Source organism: Notamacropus eugenii, chromosome 3, assembly GCF_028372415.1.
Source record: "Notamacropus eugenii isolate mMacEug1 chromosome 3, mMacEug1.pri_v2, whole genome shotgun sequence".
NCBI lineage: Eukaryota > Metazoa > Chordata > Mammalia > Diprotodontia > Macropodidae > Notamacropus > Notamacropus eugenii.
In genome coordinates, this window is record NC_092874.1 from 213208227 (window position 1) to 213226883 (window position 18657).

Here is an 18657-nt window from a genome sequence, read left to right on the forward strand (position 1 = left end):
ATTTAATTGTACCATATTCTGTTGTTATTGTTCTTTCCATATGCATTGTTTCAGACTTTGTGTATCTTGTTTTCCTGGTTCTGCTTACTTCACTTTGTAGTAATTCTCAATAGTATTTCCATTAGTGTATAACACTACCTTAATCACAACACTCCTTTTTTCCAAGTAGTACAGAGATCCAAAATTTTACTGTAATATCTTAAAATTATGAACTCAATATTACTTCCTTCTTTGAAATGAAGGCAATTTAAATGTATTTTCAAAAAAAAATTTCCACAGTAGAGGTGTCATTTAGCTATGGCAAGGAATTGAATATATAATTTAAGAAATAAATGAACATTGGTAGATGTTATATATAATTCTTATTTTAAATTTATAGAAGTAAATTTAAATAAGAAAGCTAAGGTTGTTTTACAAACCTTGTTCCACCCATGACTCTTCAGTCTCCTACTTGAATCTTGCCACCACAGCCATCTTGATGCTTGCAAAACCTCCCCCTCTACAGTCTCTTCCTCTGAATGGCAAGTTTGTCCCTGAACCTTCATTTGAGGAAGCACCCTTGCCAGCTATATTCAATCTAAACTTAATTTGGCTTATGACTCTCCACTTTTCTCCTGGCTCTGGCTCTCATGTCCATTTTCATGCTGACAGTTCCTCTATCTTTACAGTCTGCTCCCTCTCCCCTCACCTGGTTGGTGAGTTTGTCACCAAAGTTCCATTTGAGGAAGCACTCATGTGAGCTATACTTATTCTAAACCTGATTTACAACCATGATACTTTGAACTCTTTTTGGACTCTTGTGGTTTTCTTACTGTCTTCAGCAATATGTCCCTCCATCACCTTCAACTCAATGTATATAAAAAGAAAACGCATCTTTCCAACTAAAATCTGCTATTTCTACTAAATCCCAAATTCCTGTTGATGGGCATTGTCATCCTCTCAGTAACAATGACTTAAAACTGCAGACTCATCTTTGTCTCATACTTTTCCCTCATTTGCATTGCCAGTTGGTGTGTCCTTCTAGTTTAATCTCTGCAATAGCTCATATCTCTCCATTTGTTTCTTCTTATAAAGTCACCACACTAATTCTAAACCTCAATACCTCCTGCCTGGACTAGTTTGAGAGATTCTTAAATAAATTCTCTTCCTCTGATCTTATACATTCTTCTCATATAATTCACAGTAACCTGCCTAGTGCACAGATCTGATCATGACCCTTTATCACCCCATTCACAAATCTCAATTGTCTGTTAAAATGTAAACTAGTTAAATTGACTTTCAGGTACCTCCATGATTCATGGTACTCCCCTTCATATTTTTTTTCACTCTAGCCAAACTTGTCTACTAGATCATGGGTCATATTGCTAGAAGGAGGTCTTATCTTTATTTTATAGATGAGAATCTCTTTATTTAATGGATGGGAAAACTGAGTCCCAGATAGGTAAATGATTTGCCTAGGGCCTAGCATTATCAAATCAGTGAAAGAGACATTATTAAAACTGGGGTCTTCTAACTCGATCAATCAGCAAGAATTTAAGAACTCATTCTATGCCAGGCATTATGCTAAACACTGGGACTACAATAAAGGCAAAATACAGTCTCTGATCTCAAGAAACTCAAGATACAACATGAAAATAATTATGTATAAAGAAATAAACACCGTGAAAATTAGAGGTAATCAATAGAAGAAAGGTACTAGAATTAAGAGAGTTTGGGAAAGACTTCTTATAGGAGCTGGAATTTTATCTGACACTTGAAGGAAGCCAGGAAGCAGAAACAAGGAGAGAAAGAATTAAAAGTATGTAGAATGTACAGTAAAAGTTTTCAGAGTTGGGAGATGCAGTATCCTCTGTGAGAACAGCAACAAGCCTATTGGAGTGGGGAGACACTTGAGGCACAGAAATCAACCAGCAGGCTATTGCAGTAATCCAGATGTTAGATGATGAGAGACTGCTCCAGGATGATGGCAATGTTAGAAGACAAGGTTAAATTCACAGGTCTTGACAAATGATTGGATATGTGGGGTGAGAGAGAATAAGATGATACTTAGGTTGTGAATCTGGTTATCTGAGGATAATGAGGCCCTCAACAATAATAGGAAAATTCAGAATAGAATAGGGTTTGAGGGAAATAAAATTACTTTTTTAGAGATGTTGTGTTTATGTTTATGAGGCATCCAGTTCAAGGTATCCAAAAGGCAGTTAAAGATTCAAGACAGAAGGTTGGGAGAGAGGTTAGGCCTGTATAAGTAATTCTGAGAATCATCAAGATAGAGATGATGATTGAATCCACAGAAGCTGATGAAATCACCAAGTGAAATAATATAGAAGAAGAAGCAACAAGGTCTAGGATAGAACTTTGAGGGGTACCCATAGTTAATGAGCATGTTTTGGGTGAAGATCTAGCAAAGGGAACTAAGAAGGAATGGTGAGACTGGTAGGAGAATCAGGACAGAGTTGTGTCATAGAAAATAAGAGAGAACAGTACCAAGAAGAAGAGGGTGATTGTGTCAAAGGGCAAAGAACAATCAAGAAAGTGAGGACTGAGAAAATGCCAGTAGATTTGGTAATTAAGAGATCACTGGCATCTTTGGATTTTGGAGCAATTTCAATAAAATAATGAGATTGGAAGGCAGAATGTAGAGAATTAAGAGAGGAAGAGGAAAGGAAGTGGAGACAGCAATCGTAGACAGACTTCTCTAGCCACCAAAGGGAAGAGAGATATAGGACAATAGCTAGCAGATATGGATGGATCAAGTGAGGGGTTTATGAGGATAGGGGAGAGATGGGCATTCTTGTAGGAGCAGTAGTAGACAGGAAGAGATTGAAAATGTCAGAGAGTGTAAGAATGATGGAACGGATATCCTGCTGAAGAAAACAGGATGGAATGAGATCATTTGGCATGGAGAAGGACAACATCTTCATGTGAGACTGAGTTCAAGGAGGAGATGGTAGTAGAAGGCATTTGGATGATATGAGATAGGAAGAGGGGAGAAAAGTAAACTCTTAGTGAATAGGCTTAATTTTTTCACAGAAATATGGGACAAGCTTCTGAGCTGACAGCAGGGGTAGAGGAAGCTGTCAGAAGTTTGAGGAGGGATGAAAAGATTTTTAAAAGTTATGGTAGTGAGTGGAATAATGAGTTAATTAGGGGGATAGGAAAGGATTGTTTTGTCACAGTGAGGGCCCAGTTGAAACACCCATTTGCATGCTTTTTCTACACCATTATTGACATTCCTTTATCTATTTCTATGCCCTCTGTAATCTCTGTGCATTTATTGCATTGTTGAAACGTCCCTATTCTATCATGGCCCTCCTGTTACAAATGTCACTTTGTTAGGAGACCTTTTCCAAGATCTTTTTCCTCTTGTAGAAGTGTTTCCTCCCCCTATCAATCTCTGTTTGATTTCTCTGGTGCACTTAACTTTTCCATTTGTATTATTGTTATTTTTGTATGTGAATTGAAGATTCAGGGTACAAAAGTACTCTGGGCCAGGACTTAAGAGGCAGAAGATGATCCCTACACTCAAGAAGTTTAAAAACAAAATATGTACAACAAGCTGTTTTTATTTTGTTTTGTTTTGATGTTTTTCATTTGTTTATTCATATCCAATTCTTCAAGACCCCAAGGACCACAGTGCTCAAGGCCATTCTAATCTCCACTATCTCCTGAAATCTGTCCAAACTCATGTTTCTTGCTTCCATGACCCTATCCATCTCATCCTCTGCCATCCCTTTCTCCTTTTGACTTCAGTCTTTCCCTACATCAGGGTATTTTCTCATGAGTCCTGTCTTCTCATTATGCAACCAGAGTATTTAATCATTAGCTTCAGTATTTGACCTTCCATTGCATAGCCTGAATTCATTTAAGTATTGACTTATTTGATCTCTTTGCTGCTCAAGGGACTCTCAGTAATCTTCTCCAGCACCACAATTAGAAAGTATTAATACTGTGACACTCAGCTTTCCTTATAGTACAACTCTCACAGTCATACATTGTTACTGGAAAAACTATAGTTTGACTATATAGACCATTGCTAGAAAGGTCATGTCTTTGCTTTTTGGTATGCTGTCCAGATTTGCCATAGCTTTCTTTTCTAGAAGCAAGCATCATTTAATTCCATGGTTTCAGTTAACATCTGTAGTGATCTTTAAGCTGTGAATATGAAATTTGGCACTGCTTCCACTTTTTTCTCCTTCTATTTGCCTGGAATTTATGAGACCAGTTGCCAGGATCTCAGTGGGTTGATTTTTTTTTATGTTAATCTTCAAGCCTACTCATACAATCTCCTCTTTTACCTTAATCAATAGGTTCTTTCTCTACTTTCTGTCATCAGAGTAGTGTCATCTTCAAAATCTGAGATTGTTGATATTTCCCATGGCAAACTCAATTCCAGCTTTTTGATTTGTTCAGCCAGAGTACGTGATATTCTCTGTATATAAGTTAAATAAGTAAAAATACACAGCCTTGTTATACTCCTTTTCCAATCTTAGACCACTCAGTTGTTCCATTTTCAGTTCTAACTATTGTTTCTTGGTCCCCATGCAGGCTCCTCAGGAGACAAATAAGGTGATCTGGTGTTCCCATCTCTTTGAGGACTTTCTATATAAAAGATGAATAAGAAGTAATTAAATGGAGAAAGGCATTAGAATCGAGAGGGATTTTAGTTTGGACTTAAAAGCCCAAAAGGGCAAATAAGGAGGGAGAACATTCAAGGCATTAGGTACAGTCAGAGAAAATTCCCACAGCTGAGAAATGGGTTGTTCTCATTCATGAAACAGCAAGGAGGTCAGTGTCACTGGAATCGTGTGTGTGTGTGTGTGTGTGTGTGTGTGTGTGTGTGTGTGTGTGTGTGTGTGTGTGTTGGTGTGGTGAGAGAAGTAGAAAGTTGTTTAAAGTATAAAAAAATGCAAAAGTTGGAAAGGAGGAGTGATGTTTGTCATAAAGGGTTTTAAATGTCAAATAGAGAATTTTGCATTTGATCCTGGAGATTATAGGGAGCCACTGAAGTTTATTAGGCATGATAGTGTTGATGCTGAAATGGTCAGACTTTAGAAAAATCATTTTGACAGTTATATGGAGGTTTGTTTGGAATAGGGGGAGATCGAGATGGAGAAACCAATTAGAAGACTATTGCAGTTGTTTAAGCAACAGGTGTTGAGCACTAGAGTGACATCTATGTAAATGGAGAGAATGGAAAGAAGTATTCAGGATATATGGTGGCTCAAATGACAAAATCTGGAAACTTCTTGGACCTATAAGAGGAATCAAAGATGGCAAAGATGGAGCAGAGTGGTACTATTGACAGTAACTGGGACATACTGATTTTGAGATGCCTGTGAAATATTCAATCTGAGATGTCTAAAATAGAATTGAGATTAGAATCTAGAAGAACGTACCCACCTTCAGGACAAAGATTGTTTTTGCTTTTCTTTGTTTCTCCTCTTCTTACCAATGCCTAGCATATACCTCTTAAAAAGGACTTGTTGATTGACTTACAGACTGACAAAATTGGGTTTTTTTGTTGAATTTAATATGTAGTTCTTTTAAAAATCATATGTATTTAAATGATTCAAGGACTTAGTTAATATTTTGTTTTGTTTTTCATCCACAGAGAAATTCTATTCTCCTAAATATAGAAAGAAATAAATGACAACAGTCTCTTCTTTTTTCATAGGTTTTCTTATGCAACATTCAGTGATGCCAACATAATTTCAATTGTGGTGGACAAAGCTATCTATGTAGCTAAGAAAAATAGCCATTTTGTTGAAGTGTGGGACAAGAAGACGGAGAAACTTTGTGTACTAATAGACTGTGTACAGTTCTTAAAGTAATTTTCCATTTAAAAATATGTCATGTCTTTAAAAATAGGTATCCTTTGGAAGTGCTATCCAATGTCACATAGCTCACATATAGGCAAGATTAAAAAGAGAATGCCATATTCTTGAATCTTTTGGACACTAAATATTATTTTAGGCATATTATGGATTTTATACTAATAAAGTAAAATCCTTCTACCTGCTGGTATCACAGATTGTTATTGAATAAGCACTTCAAAATAGGCATTTACTACATTCTTTGCAGGAACTGACCAGTGAAATAGTCAAATACATGAAATCTTGAGTCATTTCATGATGAGGTGCCATAATATCCTATCACTTTAAAAATGTTTGCTTCTTAATCACTGTTTCTTTCCTTGAAGATGTGAAGAATTGTCACGTACAGAAATTCCAATATGTAAAATTATTCTTTGGTTTCTTTTCATTTTCTCACTTGGCCTCCATCATGAAAGAGATTTTTTGGTTCAGGATAGAATTTTAAAGATTTATATTGATTTCTTTTTAATAAGTTAGCTAAATGACAATGAAATTTTTTTTGTTTTTCAAAATTATTAAGTTTTTAATTTCCCCATTATTGGACAGACTTCCATGTTAGCAGATATATGCCCCTTTAGATCCAGTAAATCCCAACTGCTTGTACAGCTCCATCTTACTTAGTTTGAGATTTCCTCTTGTTTTTTCATTAAATATGCCCTGCTCAGATAGTGAAGGCTGTTGCTCTTTGGCATTCTGCATTTATATAAAGTAGTTTAGAAATCTTTAAAAAAGTTTAACAATTTAGATAGAAAAAATGCTGTCTAATCCTTTGATGAAACTTTTGTTCATGTTTTCAGGGAGCACACAGTAATATTAAGCAAGGAATCAAAACATAAAATGACTTATTCTGGAAGAGTGAAAACCCTCTGTCTGCAGAAAAATACTGCACTCTGGATAGGTACAGGAGGAGGTCACATTTTACTCGTCGATCTTTCAACACATCGCATCATACATATAATTCAGAACTTTTGTAGTTCTGTTAGAGCACTGATGACAGTCCAGTTAGGTAAGTTGAATTCCTTTCTCTTTTACCCTAAGACACAAAGTAAGTAAAGGTTGTTTTCTATATTTAATCCATATGTTTAAAAATTTAACATAATATAAAAATAGGATAAATGTAGAAAAGAGCAGAGACCATCTAATTGAAAAAATGAGTAGATACTGGCATACATTTGAGGTTAATTTGCTACTATATTTAGTAACCAAATTTACCTCTAAGTTTCCTGTTAGCAAAAGAAAAAAGGGAAATATTCTAATTTGTGGTTTTAACCTTCTTGCAAAAAAAAGTCTACATATTCATCTACAGAGCAAAACTTTATTAGAACTGCAATCGCACATTTTTTTACATCTTTTGACTTCAAGTCCAGTGTTTGTCTGTTATAGCAGACTTTCTCATACCCAGCTCTGGCAACACAACTCACAGTAACTCCCATTATTCACTATGCTATGCTGTGTGCTCATTTTTCATTATAGTTTTAAATGTCCGTCATCACAGAAAACATTACCATTACATTGGACTTTGACTCAGAAGAGCTGGATTCCAGCAACCTGAACACAAGTGCATCTGCTGAGTTACATGAGACAAGTCACTTCAGTTTTAAGCTTCACCTTTTGCATATGCAGTTTATACTTTTATAAATCATATTTATACTAACAACTTCACTGGGTGAAAAAAGAAACTTATAAATTATGAAGTACTATATGTTAATAATTCCTCATATTTGCATAGCACTATTTCAGGGATTTTAAAGGACTTTCTCATATGCTATAATAATTATTCACATTCATAGAAAACTTTATAGTTAACAAAGCATTTTCATCACAACCCTATGAATTAGGTAATAGAAGTAGTATACTCATTTTGCAAATGTAAACTAAGACTTAGGTGACTTGCATGGTCATATAGCTAGTAAGTATAAGAGCTGAGAGTCATGCCTAGGTCTCCATAAAACAATTTTGACTCTTTTTCTACAGTGCCATGCAACTTCATCACAACAGCTCTGGGAGAGGAATTGGGACTAAACTTGTAATCTTATTGGTATAGGGAACTCGTTGTTGAGAAAACTCCCTCCAGAAATGGTGGTATCACCTTCTCTGCAACTTACTATCTTATAGAGTTGCCTAGACCATTGAGAGATTAAGTGACTTGCCCAAAGTCACATAGCTATTCTCAGTTAGAGGACAGGCTTGAAACTAGTGTTCCTGTCTTCACGGCCATCTATATCCACTATACTCAGATGCTTTTATCTGCCACACAAGAGAAGGCAAATGTTTTTATACCTATTTAACATAAGGAAACACCCTGAAAGTTTCAATAATTTGCCTATAATCTCTTTACTAACAAATGGCAGAGCATTAGTTTTCATTTTACAAACAACTTTTCCATAATACATTTCTTTTACTGAGTAAAGTACATATATTGTTTATGTATTTTCAGGTAATAGTCATAATGGTAGATTTTTTCAATTATATATATATATACATATACATGTATGTATATATATATGTTGGTATATATATTTTAAACCAAAGAAAAACAAAGTTTATTAAAGATTCACCCTACCGGGTTGACTGTTAAAGGAGCCTAAGCATTTGTAACACTTGTATTCACAAGCAGGCCAGATAGAATCTCAGACAGAGTCTGAACTGGATTGAATCTGAGCACCTTCATGGAGGCAAGATGAAACTTAAATACAGAAAAACTGTAAGAAAGATCTAGAAAGATCTAGAGATAGTCTTGATGAGACTGGGGTAACTAGTTATGATGTAATCAAAAGTGAGAAACAGCTGGAGGCAATTCAGAAGTATCAAACAATGGAGGACTTGGGTGGGAAGCACGCGGGACCATTCAGAGATTAAGTGGGAAAATTAATGGAGGGCCCAGCTAGGTTTGATTTGAGTGTAAAAGGACCTGACTACAAATCTGAGTATGAAAGGCCAGGTTAAGTGGGAAGATTTAAGGGGAGTTCAAGGAGGTTGCCAGAGTCTGAACCCCATCATTCCCCCCCCCTCAAACAGATGAGACCCACATTCTTTTGGGGTAAAGGGCAAAGGTCTCAGCTTCTGAAACTGCTTCCTGCTGGCAAGGGGTGTAGAGCTGTCCCTGCCTCGTTGGGTCCTGTTCAAGGGATACATAGCCTGAGATATCATCTGGACGTTGATGGCTTGCACTGTGGAAAAGACAAACCTGGCAAGGAAGTTAGGCAAACAAGGACCAAACAGACACAAAAGGAGTATAAAGAAAAGACAATTTCCCTTTCATAAAAGACAATTTCTCTGGAGAAAATTAAAGATGACTATGGCAAGACCAAAACATAAAAGGGCATGTTTGATAGGGGAGTTTTTCCTGTCAGCTATCCCCTTTCTTTCCAAATTGCTCTATGGGCATGTAGAACAAGGAAAGCATATTTTGAGTAAATAAAAACATCAATTAGCCCGGGGTCAGGTCCTAAGAAATAGGTTAAAACTCCCAAAGCCTATCTTCTCATTTCATCAACATGCAGGGTGAATGGTTTTTCTAGATTAGGCTTAGTTTTCAAAGTCTCAAAAGCTTTAGCTTGGTCTGAGTCAGGGCTTTGAGTAGAGTCATAAAGGAGTTTAGCAATAAAACCAAAATCAGGAATTCAGAGTCTACAAAATCCAGCCATGCCTAAAAAAACTCAAAGTTTCTTAGTGGTTGTAATAGGGAGAGTCCTTTTGCTCTCAGAGGTTAAGGAGAGAGAGGTGGGCGTGAGTTCATGGCCCAGATACTTTATGGATTGGCATGCCATCTGGACTTTATTCAAAGAGACCCTATATCCCCTATTGCCTTGAGTGCCCAACAGTATCATTCACATACTGAATTAAGCTACTATCTACTAGTTTTGGATCCCTTAAATCCCTTCCTGAAATCTGGCCAAATAAATGAGCGTTATCTCGAAATGCATGGGGCAAGATTGTCCATGTTAGCTGACATGGCCTTGATTCCCCGGGAAGAGTTCATTCAAAGGCAAAAATAAATTGTGAGTATTCTCCATTAGGCTTTTTTCTGGGAAGGATTACAGTGTTGCATGGAGATGAACAAGACACAAGGATTTTATATTTAAAGAATTTTTCAATTAAAGGTTGTAGTCCTTCCCAGGCCTCAGGCTTAATCAGACACTGGCTGAAATGGGGGAACACTTGAGGGTCTGGGAGGCTAACAAAGGCTGGGGTGGCAGAAGTAGTTCGCTCTGGAATTCCTGGATCCCAAACAATTGACTCAACTGTCTCCCACACTTTCAAACAAGCATGGGAAGATCTGGTGAACAGAGGAAAAACGGAGATTAGAGAAAATTGACTACCCAATTTCACCATCAGGTCCCTTCCCAATAAGGGGGCAAGGCAGAGGAGGGCATAAGGAAGAGTGTTTAAGCAGCAGATCCTCAAACAAGCTGGGGAGGGGGTATATCTGGAGACATTCCTTAGTTTCCCCTTCAATGCCTATGACCCAATGGGTCAAGGGGCAGGTAGGGTCAGAGTAATTAGTTAAAACAGAGAATTTAGCCATATTAAAGTGGATAACCTTACCTTCAGCCTTGATTTTTGCACCAGGCTTGGCAAGAGAGGTGGAGAAAGTGGGAGCATTGCCAGCACCCAGGCTTTCCCATCATTGCAAGTCTTGAGAAGTCTGGAGGACAGGGTATGGGGGGTGGCTCCTCCACTTTGCTAACCTGAGGGAAAATCTTTTCTCCAATGTCCCTCCTGATCACCCCCTTGGTTCCACAGGCGTTGGTTCCTGGGGCTCCCTCTGAGGAGGTGCCCTGGAGGGGCACTCCTTGGACCAGTGACCCTCCTCGTGGCAACAAAAGCAGGTTTCCCCACTGCCCAAGTAGCTGGGCTTCCTCCAAGGGGGCGCCCTGGAGGGGTACTTCCTGGGTCTTTTCCTGGCCATGGCAGCAGTCAAGAATTGAACATGCTCCCTGTCTCTAGCCCTTCTGCTTTATTCTCTTTCCTCTGCTGCAACTAGGTCTCTGTTGTTAAAGATTCCAGAAACCATCTCCAGTAATTAGGCTTGATGTGTTTGGGGTCCCATTGCCAATTTCTGCAGTTTTCTTCTAATATCTGGGGCAGACTGATTAATAAAATACATGCTAAGGATTACTACCCCTTCTGTGGAATCAGGATCCAAATTGGTGTGCTTTTTAATAGCTTCTCCTAGCCTGTCTTGGAAAATGGCACAGTATTCCTTTTCTCTCTGAGTAACTTCCCTAATTTTTGGATTTACTTGGTTTTGAAATGCAGTTTTTAGGCCTTCTAACAGGACAATTACTATAAGGTCTCTCTTTCCTCTATTCTCACCCTTTTGATAATCCCATCCTGGGTCACTAGTGGGAATAACAGCTGCTCCTGGGGGGTATTTTGTGGGATCATCACTAGTCAAATGATCCTCAAACTTGTGAGTGTGATCCCAGACCCTCTCCTTCTCCTCAATGGCACAACAGGCAAAGAAAAGAATATGCAAATCATTCCAAGAAAGTTCAGATTGTAGGAATATATCCCTAAAACCCTCAGTAAACTAAGTGGGGTCTTCTGAGTATCTCCCTCATTTCTCTTTAACCTGAATGAGATCCAAAATGGAGAACAGAGCATGCACTCTGATTGTTCCACTAGATGAGGCAGACACTTCCCTCAAGGGAAAAAGCCCTAATGGCCCAGTGGGGACAGAGGCTTGTGAAGGAAGATAGCAAGTCCCACCTCTCGGAAAGGAGGGGCTGGGGAATGTCTGCTGACTTGGACTAGGCTGCAAGGCCAGGGCATCTGAATGGCAAGGGGAAAGATCAGCTGACACTTGAGGAAGGGAAGGGGTCAGATGGGGAGATACCCCAGAGACTGCCTTGGGGGTGGGGCCTGAGGCCTGAGTGTGTGTTGCCTCAGGGAGAAGGACTGAAGAGGGAGGCACTTCAGCAAGACCCTTGGCTGGGAACTGAACCGGGGTCTCCAAGGGGGGAGGGGCCATGGGAAGAAATACAGGGTGGGAGATGTGGAAGGTAAATGAGGAAGGAATTAAGGGGAGTTGAGGTAGAGAAAAAAGGAAGGGAAACCAAGGGAAAGAAGGGATAGTAGAATGAGGGGCTGGGGGAAATTGGGGTGGGGATAAGAATTGGGATGGTGGGAACAGAGACAGAGAAGGAGGTGAGATTGAGATTCTGGGAGCAGTAAAAAGAGGGTCATCCAAAATGTCCAATTCACCTCCATTGCCCTTTTTGTGGGGTGGCTCTAGCTACAAGTATCTTACAATCTTTTCTAAGAATGGGGTTCTTAGATAGCTTCATCTAGGCCATTATGTAGGGTATTTCTATCCATTTTCTTTCTTGGAGATAATATAACTCTAATTGTAAAAGAGTATTACATTGTAAGGTTCCAAAAATGGGCCATACTTCATGGTCCTCCAGGTGATACTGAGACCAAACTGTGTTGCAAAAGAAGACCAACATTTTCAAGTTCTTTAAGGAAGCTAAATATTTTCCAAATTTGCAAAAGACAACCCCAAAGTGGATTTTTTGGGGATTTCAGAGGATTGACCCATTATAGGCATGGAACTGGAAGTCCCTCACTCTGTAAAGGAGTATGTGGGAGTAAACCATGAAAAAAATACAAGAGGAAAAAAGTAACTGGCATTTTCCTAATTCCCTAGCACCGAGGGAATTCAGAGAGTTAGGCATACACTTCCCAATAGGGTATCCATCCTTGTCTGTGCTTTGGAAGGTGTGCCCAGGTCCACCACCTCAAACACAGCCCCTAGACTGAAAACCTCAGTGCAAGACAGCCTTCTACCTGCCTGACCTACTGGGACCTGAGAGGTCAGGTCCAAAAACCACTTTCAAGGTGCTTGGAGAGCAAGAAGGGGATAGAGAGAGGGGGAGGCTTACATACCTTCCAGTCTTGGCAGAATAGCTTGAGATAAGCAGTTCTTCCCACTCAGGGAACCATAATGTTGAGGTTCGGAGTTCTGGTGACCCCAAAATACCAACACACCAGGTCCTGTTCGAATGAATTCAACTCAAGCCTTCTTTAAACCAAAGAAAACAAAGTTTATTAAAGATTCACCATATTGGGTTGACTCTTAAGGAGCCTAAACATTTGTAACGCTTGTATTTACAAGCGGGCCACATAGAATCTCAACCAGACAGAGTCTGAACTGAATTGAATCTGAGCCTTCAATTATATTTTTTCACCTTAGGATTTGTCTGTGATCTTTATACAAAGATAGCAATGCTTACATCTCTGTGGGAATTAGAGTGAAAAACTGGAATTATAAGTTTGTCTCCAAGGAATCTGTGTTTAAAAGGGGCTTTCTGCTATATGTGAAAAAATTATATGTTGTTTAATTACAGGAATGATTTTAGCAGGTTTTTTTTTTCTTTTTTGTAAAGGGAGCCTAAAAAATGTCATGCTGGCTTTGGGATACTGCCAGAAAAGTAGTGAAAATACTCAGGCTCAAAAAGGTAAGGTTCATTAGAAAAATAAGCCTTCTATTCAGAACTGTAACTACAAATTCTTTCACCTTGGATAAAAACTCAGTGTGTGTGCATGTGCATGTATGTGTGTGTGTAAATATATATCACATATAAATGTACATATAGTTATATCTATATATGCTGAAGCTAATTCAGTCTTGGGGTGCATTAAGAGAGACACAGCATTGAAATAGTCACTTGAGGGCATTACAGTGGTAGTTCCACTGTATTTTGCCCTTTTTAGACCTCATCTATAATATTGTATTCAGTTCTGGGCAGCATAGTTTAACCTAGAGTATTGATAACCTAGAGTGTCTAGACAAGGGCATCTACAGTGGTAAAGGATGTTCAATCCATGATATAAGAAGATAAGTTGAAGGAAGTGGACGTGTTAAGCCTGGAGAAGTCAGGTGGAGCAACATAATAGATTGTTCCATTTAGTCCCAGGAGCAGAACTAGGTGATAGGAGGTACAAAGAGGCAACTTTAGACTTTACATGAGGAAAAACTTGCTAACAATTAAAACTGTCCAAAAATGAAATGGATTTGCCTTTAGATTGGGTTCTCCATCCTTAAAGGAATTCGAGAAGATACTTTGCCACCACTTGTTGAGTATATTGTGGTGGAAATTATTTAAATATGTAGGCTGGAGACCTCTGTGATCTCTTCTATCTCTGAAATATTGTGATTATGTTATTTCCTTGATGCAGGCGGCTCCTGGTGACGCACTTCCTCTGCTAATACAGATCAGTAGCTTCACAGCTTATGGTTGATTGTCCGGGGCACTGAGAGGTTAAGTGATTTAATCAGAGTTGTACAGTCAGTCTGCATCAAAAGTGGTCTTGCAAACCCGGTCTTCTTGACTATCAGGCCAGCTCTATGCAGTACACCAACATTTGGTCTCCAAAGTAATATTATTGAGATCAAATATAATTTTTGGTTAATAAATGGCACTTTAAACTAATAATATCAGTTTGCTTTTTTTACATACAATACGCTTTTTCGTAGTTTAGTTCATGCAATAGCATATGTAATGAGTTCATAAATGCATTCATAGATTTATATTTTTAATGACTAATTTTAAGTGACATTAGGCATCAATACACCAAAGATTTGTAATTTCAGGTGTGAAACTTCCAATACGAAAATTCTCTCCCTTCTCTCAGATTATAAACTACCTATGATTTTATAATCAGAAAAAATTGTCCCTGGTCACAGAGTTAATAATTATCAGATAGGTTTTGATCACATATCTTCCTAACCCTATTATTAGAATGCCCCAGATTAGATAGGGTATAGAAAATGTATAATAAACAATATCTTTCTGGATTGTCTTTTAAAATGTGTTTTGTTTTGTTTTGTTTTTTTCCAGAAATGGAGTGTTGTTTGTCTGTGTGGGACATTAACCTACCACATGAGGTGGAAAACTTGGCGAAGCACATAGAAGTTAGAAAAGAATTAGCTGAAAAAATGAAAAGTTTTTCCGTGGAGTAAGAAAGTCCATTAGAAAGCACACTTGTTCTGTGATTTTTTTTCTCATTTTAAAAAATTATTTGATATGTCTTTTAAAAATATTTACAATCTAACAGTCATTCTTGAATGTAGTTTAATATAAATGAATAAATGTCTGTATTTTAATGTGACTTTTTATATATGCAAAATAACTACTAGCATTATAAAAGTTCAGGATTTTAAGCACAGAGAAGTATTTTAAAAATTAAAGTACTATTATAGTTCTTATAATGAATTTTTAGTAAGATAAAGAAAATGCAATACATATTTACATTATGTTTATTTGGAATGTATGAACTCAACTGTTAATTTGTTAACTAAATCTAATAGATTCGAAAAATTGTTGATAATAATGAAGGTCATTTGCTACTTGATAAATTCTAATGTTAAAAGAATTGTCTTGTAAATCAGAATTTCAGAATAATATTTTATATATGTATTATAACACCTAGTACAACTCATATTATGCATTCCTACATCATGTGTAATTAGCTTGCTTATAGTTATGACAAAAATTTTAAACATGGTGGTTATGACATTACTGTAACATGATTATAACAAAAAAATGATTCCCAAATAAAAGTAAGAAAGAGTGTTGTCAGCAGTATAGCTAATGGAAAATTTTGTGAGCTATAAGATGCCTATTATCTCCTGCAATAAGTACCTACAGCAATGTGGTCATATATAAAATAAATACATTTCTCTCTCTCTCTCTCTTTCTCTCTCTCTCTTTCTCTCTCTCTCTCTCTCTCTCTCTCTCTCTCTCTCTCTCTCTCTCTCTGTCTCTGTCTCACACACACACACACACACATACACACACATACAGAGTAATAAAAGCTCTGAATTTGTGATATGTTTACTATGCAATGTGCGCTTTGCATTTTCTTTCGTACACTTATTTTGCTTCTCTTTAATTCTCATAAAATACCTAGACTGTGTTTTCATATTTCCTATTCTTCCTCTCTCTGAAATTGCTTCAAATCTATCTTCTTCCATTTCATTCTGGTAGAGGCCTTGTTTTCAGGACTGGAGACGTTGCTTACATTCTTTTACATTAAGAGAATAATAACAAAATATTTCCTTTGTTGACTTAAGAAGAAACAGGTTTTGTTGTATAGTTGCTAAAAGTATTTGATAGCTTTGGAAAACAATTTTGAATTTTTTTTTCCTTGTGGTATTTGCTCTGAGACATTTCCACAAAGCAAGTCTTACCTTCAATGACTTGCTTGGGTTTTTGTAACTTACAAATAATTTCAAAATCTTGACCTTGAGAGTTATTCTCTGTTTTAAAGGTAGCTGCTTGAATAATTTCCCTATGCTTGATAAGGCAATAAGAGATGAATCTGTATTTTTAATTAATTATAAGCTGTGGTTACTTTCTATTTATATGTAATTTTCTAAGCTTATGACCTTTATGGAAAATGTGTGTGTGAATTATATTTATCATGAAAAATAAACATTTTGAAATAACACTTTATAAGATTATTTTATTTATAACTTATTTTTAAGTTCTTAAAGTATTTCATGCAATTTTCATATTAAAATGATGATACATTAGATAAAGCAGAGATAAAGGAAGGGGCATATTTACATCAAGCATATCAATTTTTGATTGTTTTAGCCTTGATGATTTTCTATATGTTGATACAATTGCCTGCATATTTAATGAGAGTTGGCGTGCAATCCATGTTTACTTGTGATTTGAAATAGGAAGGAAGGAAGGAAGGAAAGAAGGAAGGAAGGAAGGAAGGAAGGAAGGAAGGAAGGAAGGAAGGAAGGAAGGAAGGAAGGAAGGAAGGAAGGTAAATCCAGGGAGGAAAGAGTGAGATTTATACAGTATTTACTATGTGCAATGCCATGTGTGAAGCAGTGAGGATTCAAATATAAGCAAAAAGAAAGATAGTCCCTTGCTGTCAACGAGCTTGCATTCCAATGAAGAACGACAACACATAAATGAGAGTTGAGAAGTGAGAGGGTTGGGAAATAAAGGTACCTGGCACTTGGGCATGGTTTTGAATTCCAAAAATGTCAGGAGCAGAGTCAGGAGGGGAGTGAAGACCTATGACGAATTGATCTAGGAAGGGAATGAAGGCTGGCCAGCCAGAGATTCCCCCACAAAATAATGTTAGAAGAGGAGGAATATTGCAAGGTGAAAAGGCCACATGGTTGTTTGGAAATTGCATGTTGATGAAGCCCCAGGAGCAGCTCACAAATGGAAGAAGCAGGAACATCCTGTAGAGGGAAATTCTAGTCTGAGAAGGATACATAAATAATGGTGAGTCCCAGGCACTGAGAACATATTTTGTGGAAGAAATTGTAGTAGAGACATGGTTTTTAAGGCTAATTAGTCAAGAGCAATTCATGAAATGAAGGGTTTTAAAGTTCAGAAAGTTGAGTAGATTCTAGAGTGGGATTGGTTTTGAGGTCTAGAAAGATAGGAATAAGACATGTTTGGAGAATGAAGAGTGAACATAATGGCTTCTTCCACAGACAAGGATGAGAGGAGAATGAAGAGTGATTAGCTTCAATCCCTCCACAAACTGGAAGTTGCATGAGGAACTCAGCAATGGGAAAAGCAGAGCAGGGAAGGAAGGAGAGAGGAGTGGCTATTATGATAGAGGAATATTTCAGTTTGAGAAGGTTGCATGAATGGTTGGATATTCCAGCGCAAAGAGGCCCCTGATGCTTAGCAAAGTAACTGGAAATTCTTTCCAATTATCTAGATCTTTACTTTTGTAAAGTGTGTTTTGTAATTTCAGTTATGTAAGCCTTTAATATACCTTGATAGGCTGGTTTCCAGGAACTTCTAGCAAAGACAAATGGAAAGTTCTAACCAGACCCAAATACCTTGAGTAACACTCCAGTAAAGACAAGGTTTCTTTGAGACTTGGTTCTATGAGCAGATATTAAATAATAAATGTCAAATAAAGCAAATTAAAAAAAAAATAACAATTTCCATGAGTCCAGTTCAGCTCTCCCAAAAAATTACTCCCAACAAAAATATAGAAATTATCAGATAGAGTCTTGAATGAGAGATCTAAGAAAAATTCTCAGTGAGTCATTTTTCCAGCCCAGGTGGGCATTAAGAAATAGAGTTCTGCTGAGACTGAGGCAGAATATAGCCAGAAATGAGCCATTGGAACTCATCATGCCAGGGACTGAACTTGAGGCCTCCAACTGTACATGACACCAAGAAGAGGTCCTAGATCCAGGACAGATAAACTTAATGCAATGTAGGGGAGAAAGAATAGAAGCTGATTGGCAGCTTAATGAAACACATGCAAAAGTTTGGTTGAAGATTCAGTAAAGACTAAGGAGGAAACCAATATCTAGGCATGATAGACTAGGGCAAGGAGCAATCATGACATAAGCCTGAGTACTGGCTAAAAAGCAGGAGTAGAAGTAAACAGCAACCATATGACTGACTCTGGAGTGAATCTCAGATCCATTCCTGAGTCCTGTCTGAAGATTGTAGAATGGAATACTTTGCAATTCTATCACTCTGAACTTGTAGTTGATAGTGGCTGTATCCGGCAGAAATGTGAGGGGTGTTCTGAGAGGACTAGTACCTCTAGTGTGAGGGCTACTTATCTACCTCTGGTGTCCACCTGGCCCTCAACTCTCACCTGTGGTTCCAAGAAACTGTAGCATGCACAGCAGCACAACTAGTAAAACCTTCTTTGCATATGGGCTAAACCAGGTTGAGGGCCTCAAATCCATTGGTGAGTTATAGGATTGTCTAGCCCAAAGATTTCTTCCAAGAGAATGGGTTGATATGAACAATTTGTTACA

At 37.7% G+C, this 18657-nt stretch overlaps 1 protein-coding gene across 2 annotated transcripts in view; it reads left to right on the top strand.

Annotated features, from left to right (window-relative positions):
* LRRK2 (leucine rich repeat kinase 2) overlaps nt 1-16337 on the top strand; it is a 253844-nt gene extending 237507 nt beyond the window's left edge. For both annotated transcript variants that reach the window (XM_072654313.1, XM_072654315.1), the window contains 4 exons: nt 5678-5830; nt 6674-6882; nt 13271-13342; nt 14726-16337. In XM_072654313.1, coding sequence (XP_072510414.1) covers nt 5678-5830; nt 6674-6882; nt 13271-13342; nt 14726-14847 — 556 coding nt within the window. In that variant the 3' untranslated portion in view covers nt 14848-16337. The remainder of the gene's footprint in view (nt 1-5677; nt 5831-6673; nt 6883-13270; nt 13343-14725) is intronic.
* Nucleotides 16338-18657: the final 2320 nt, after the last annotated feature.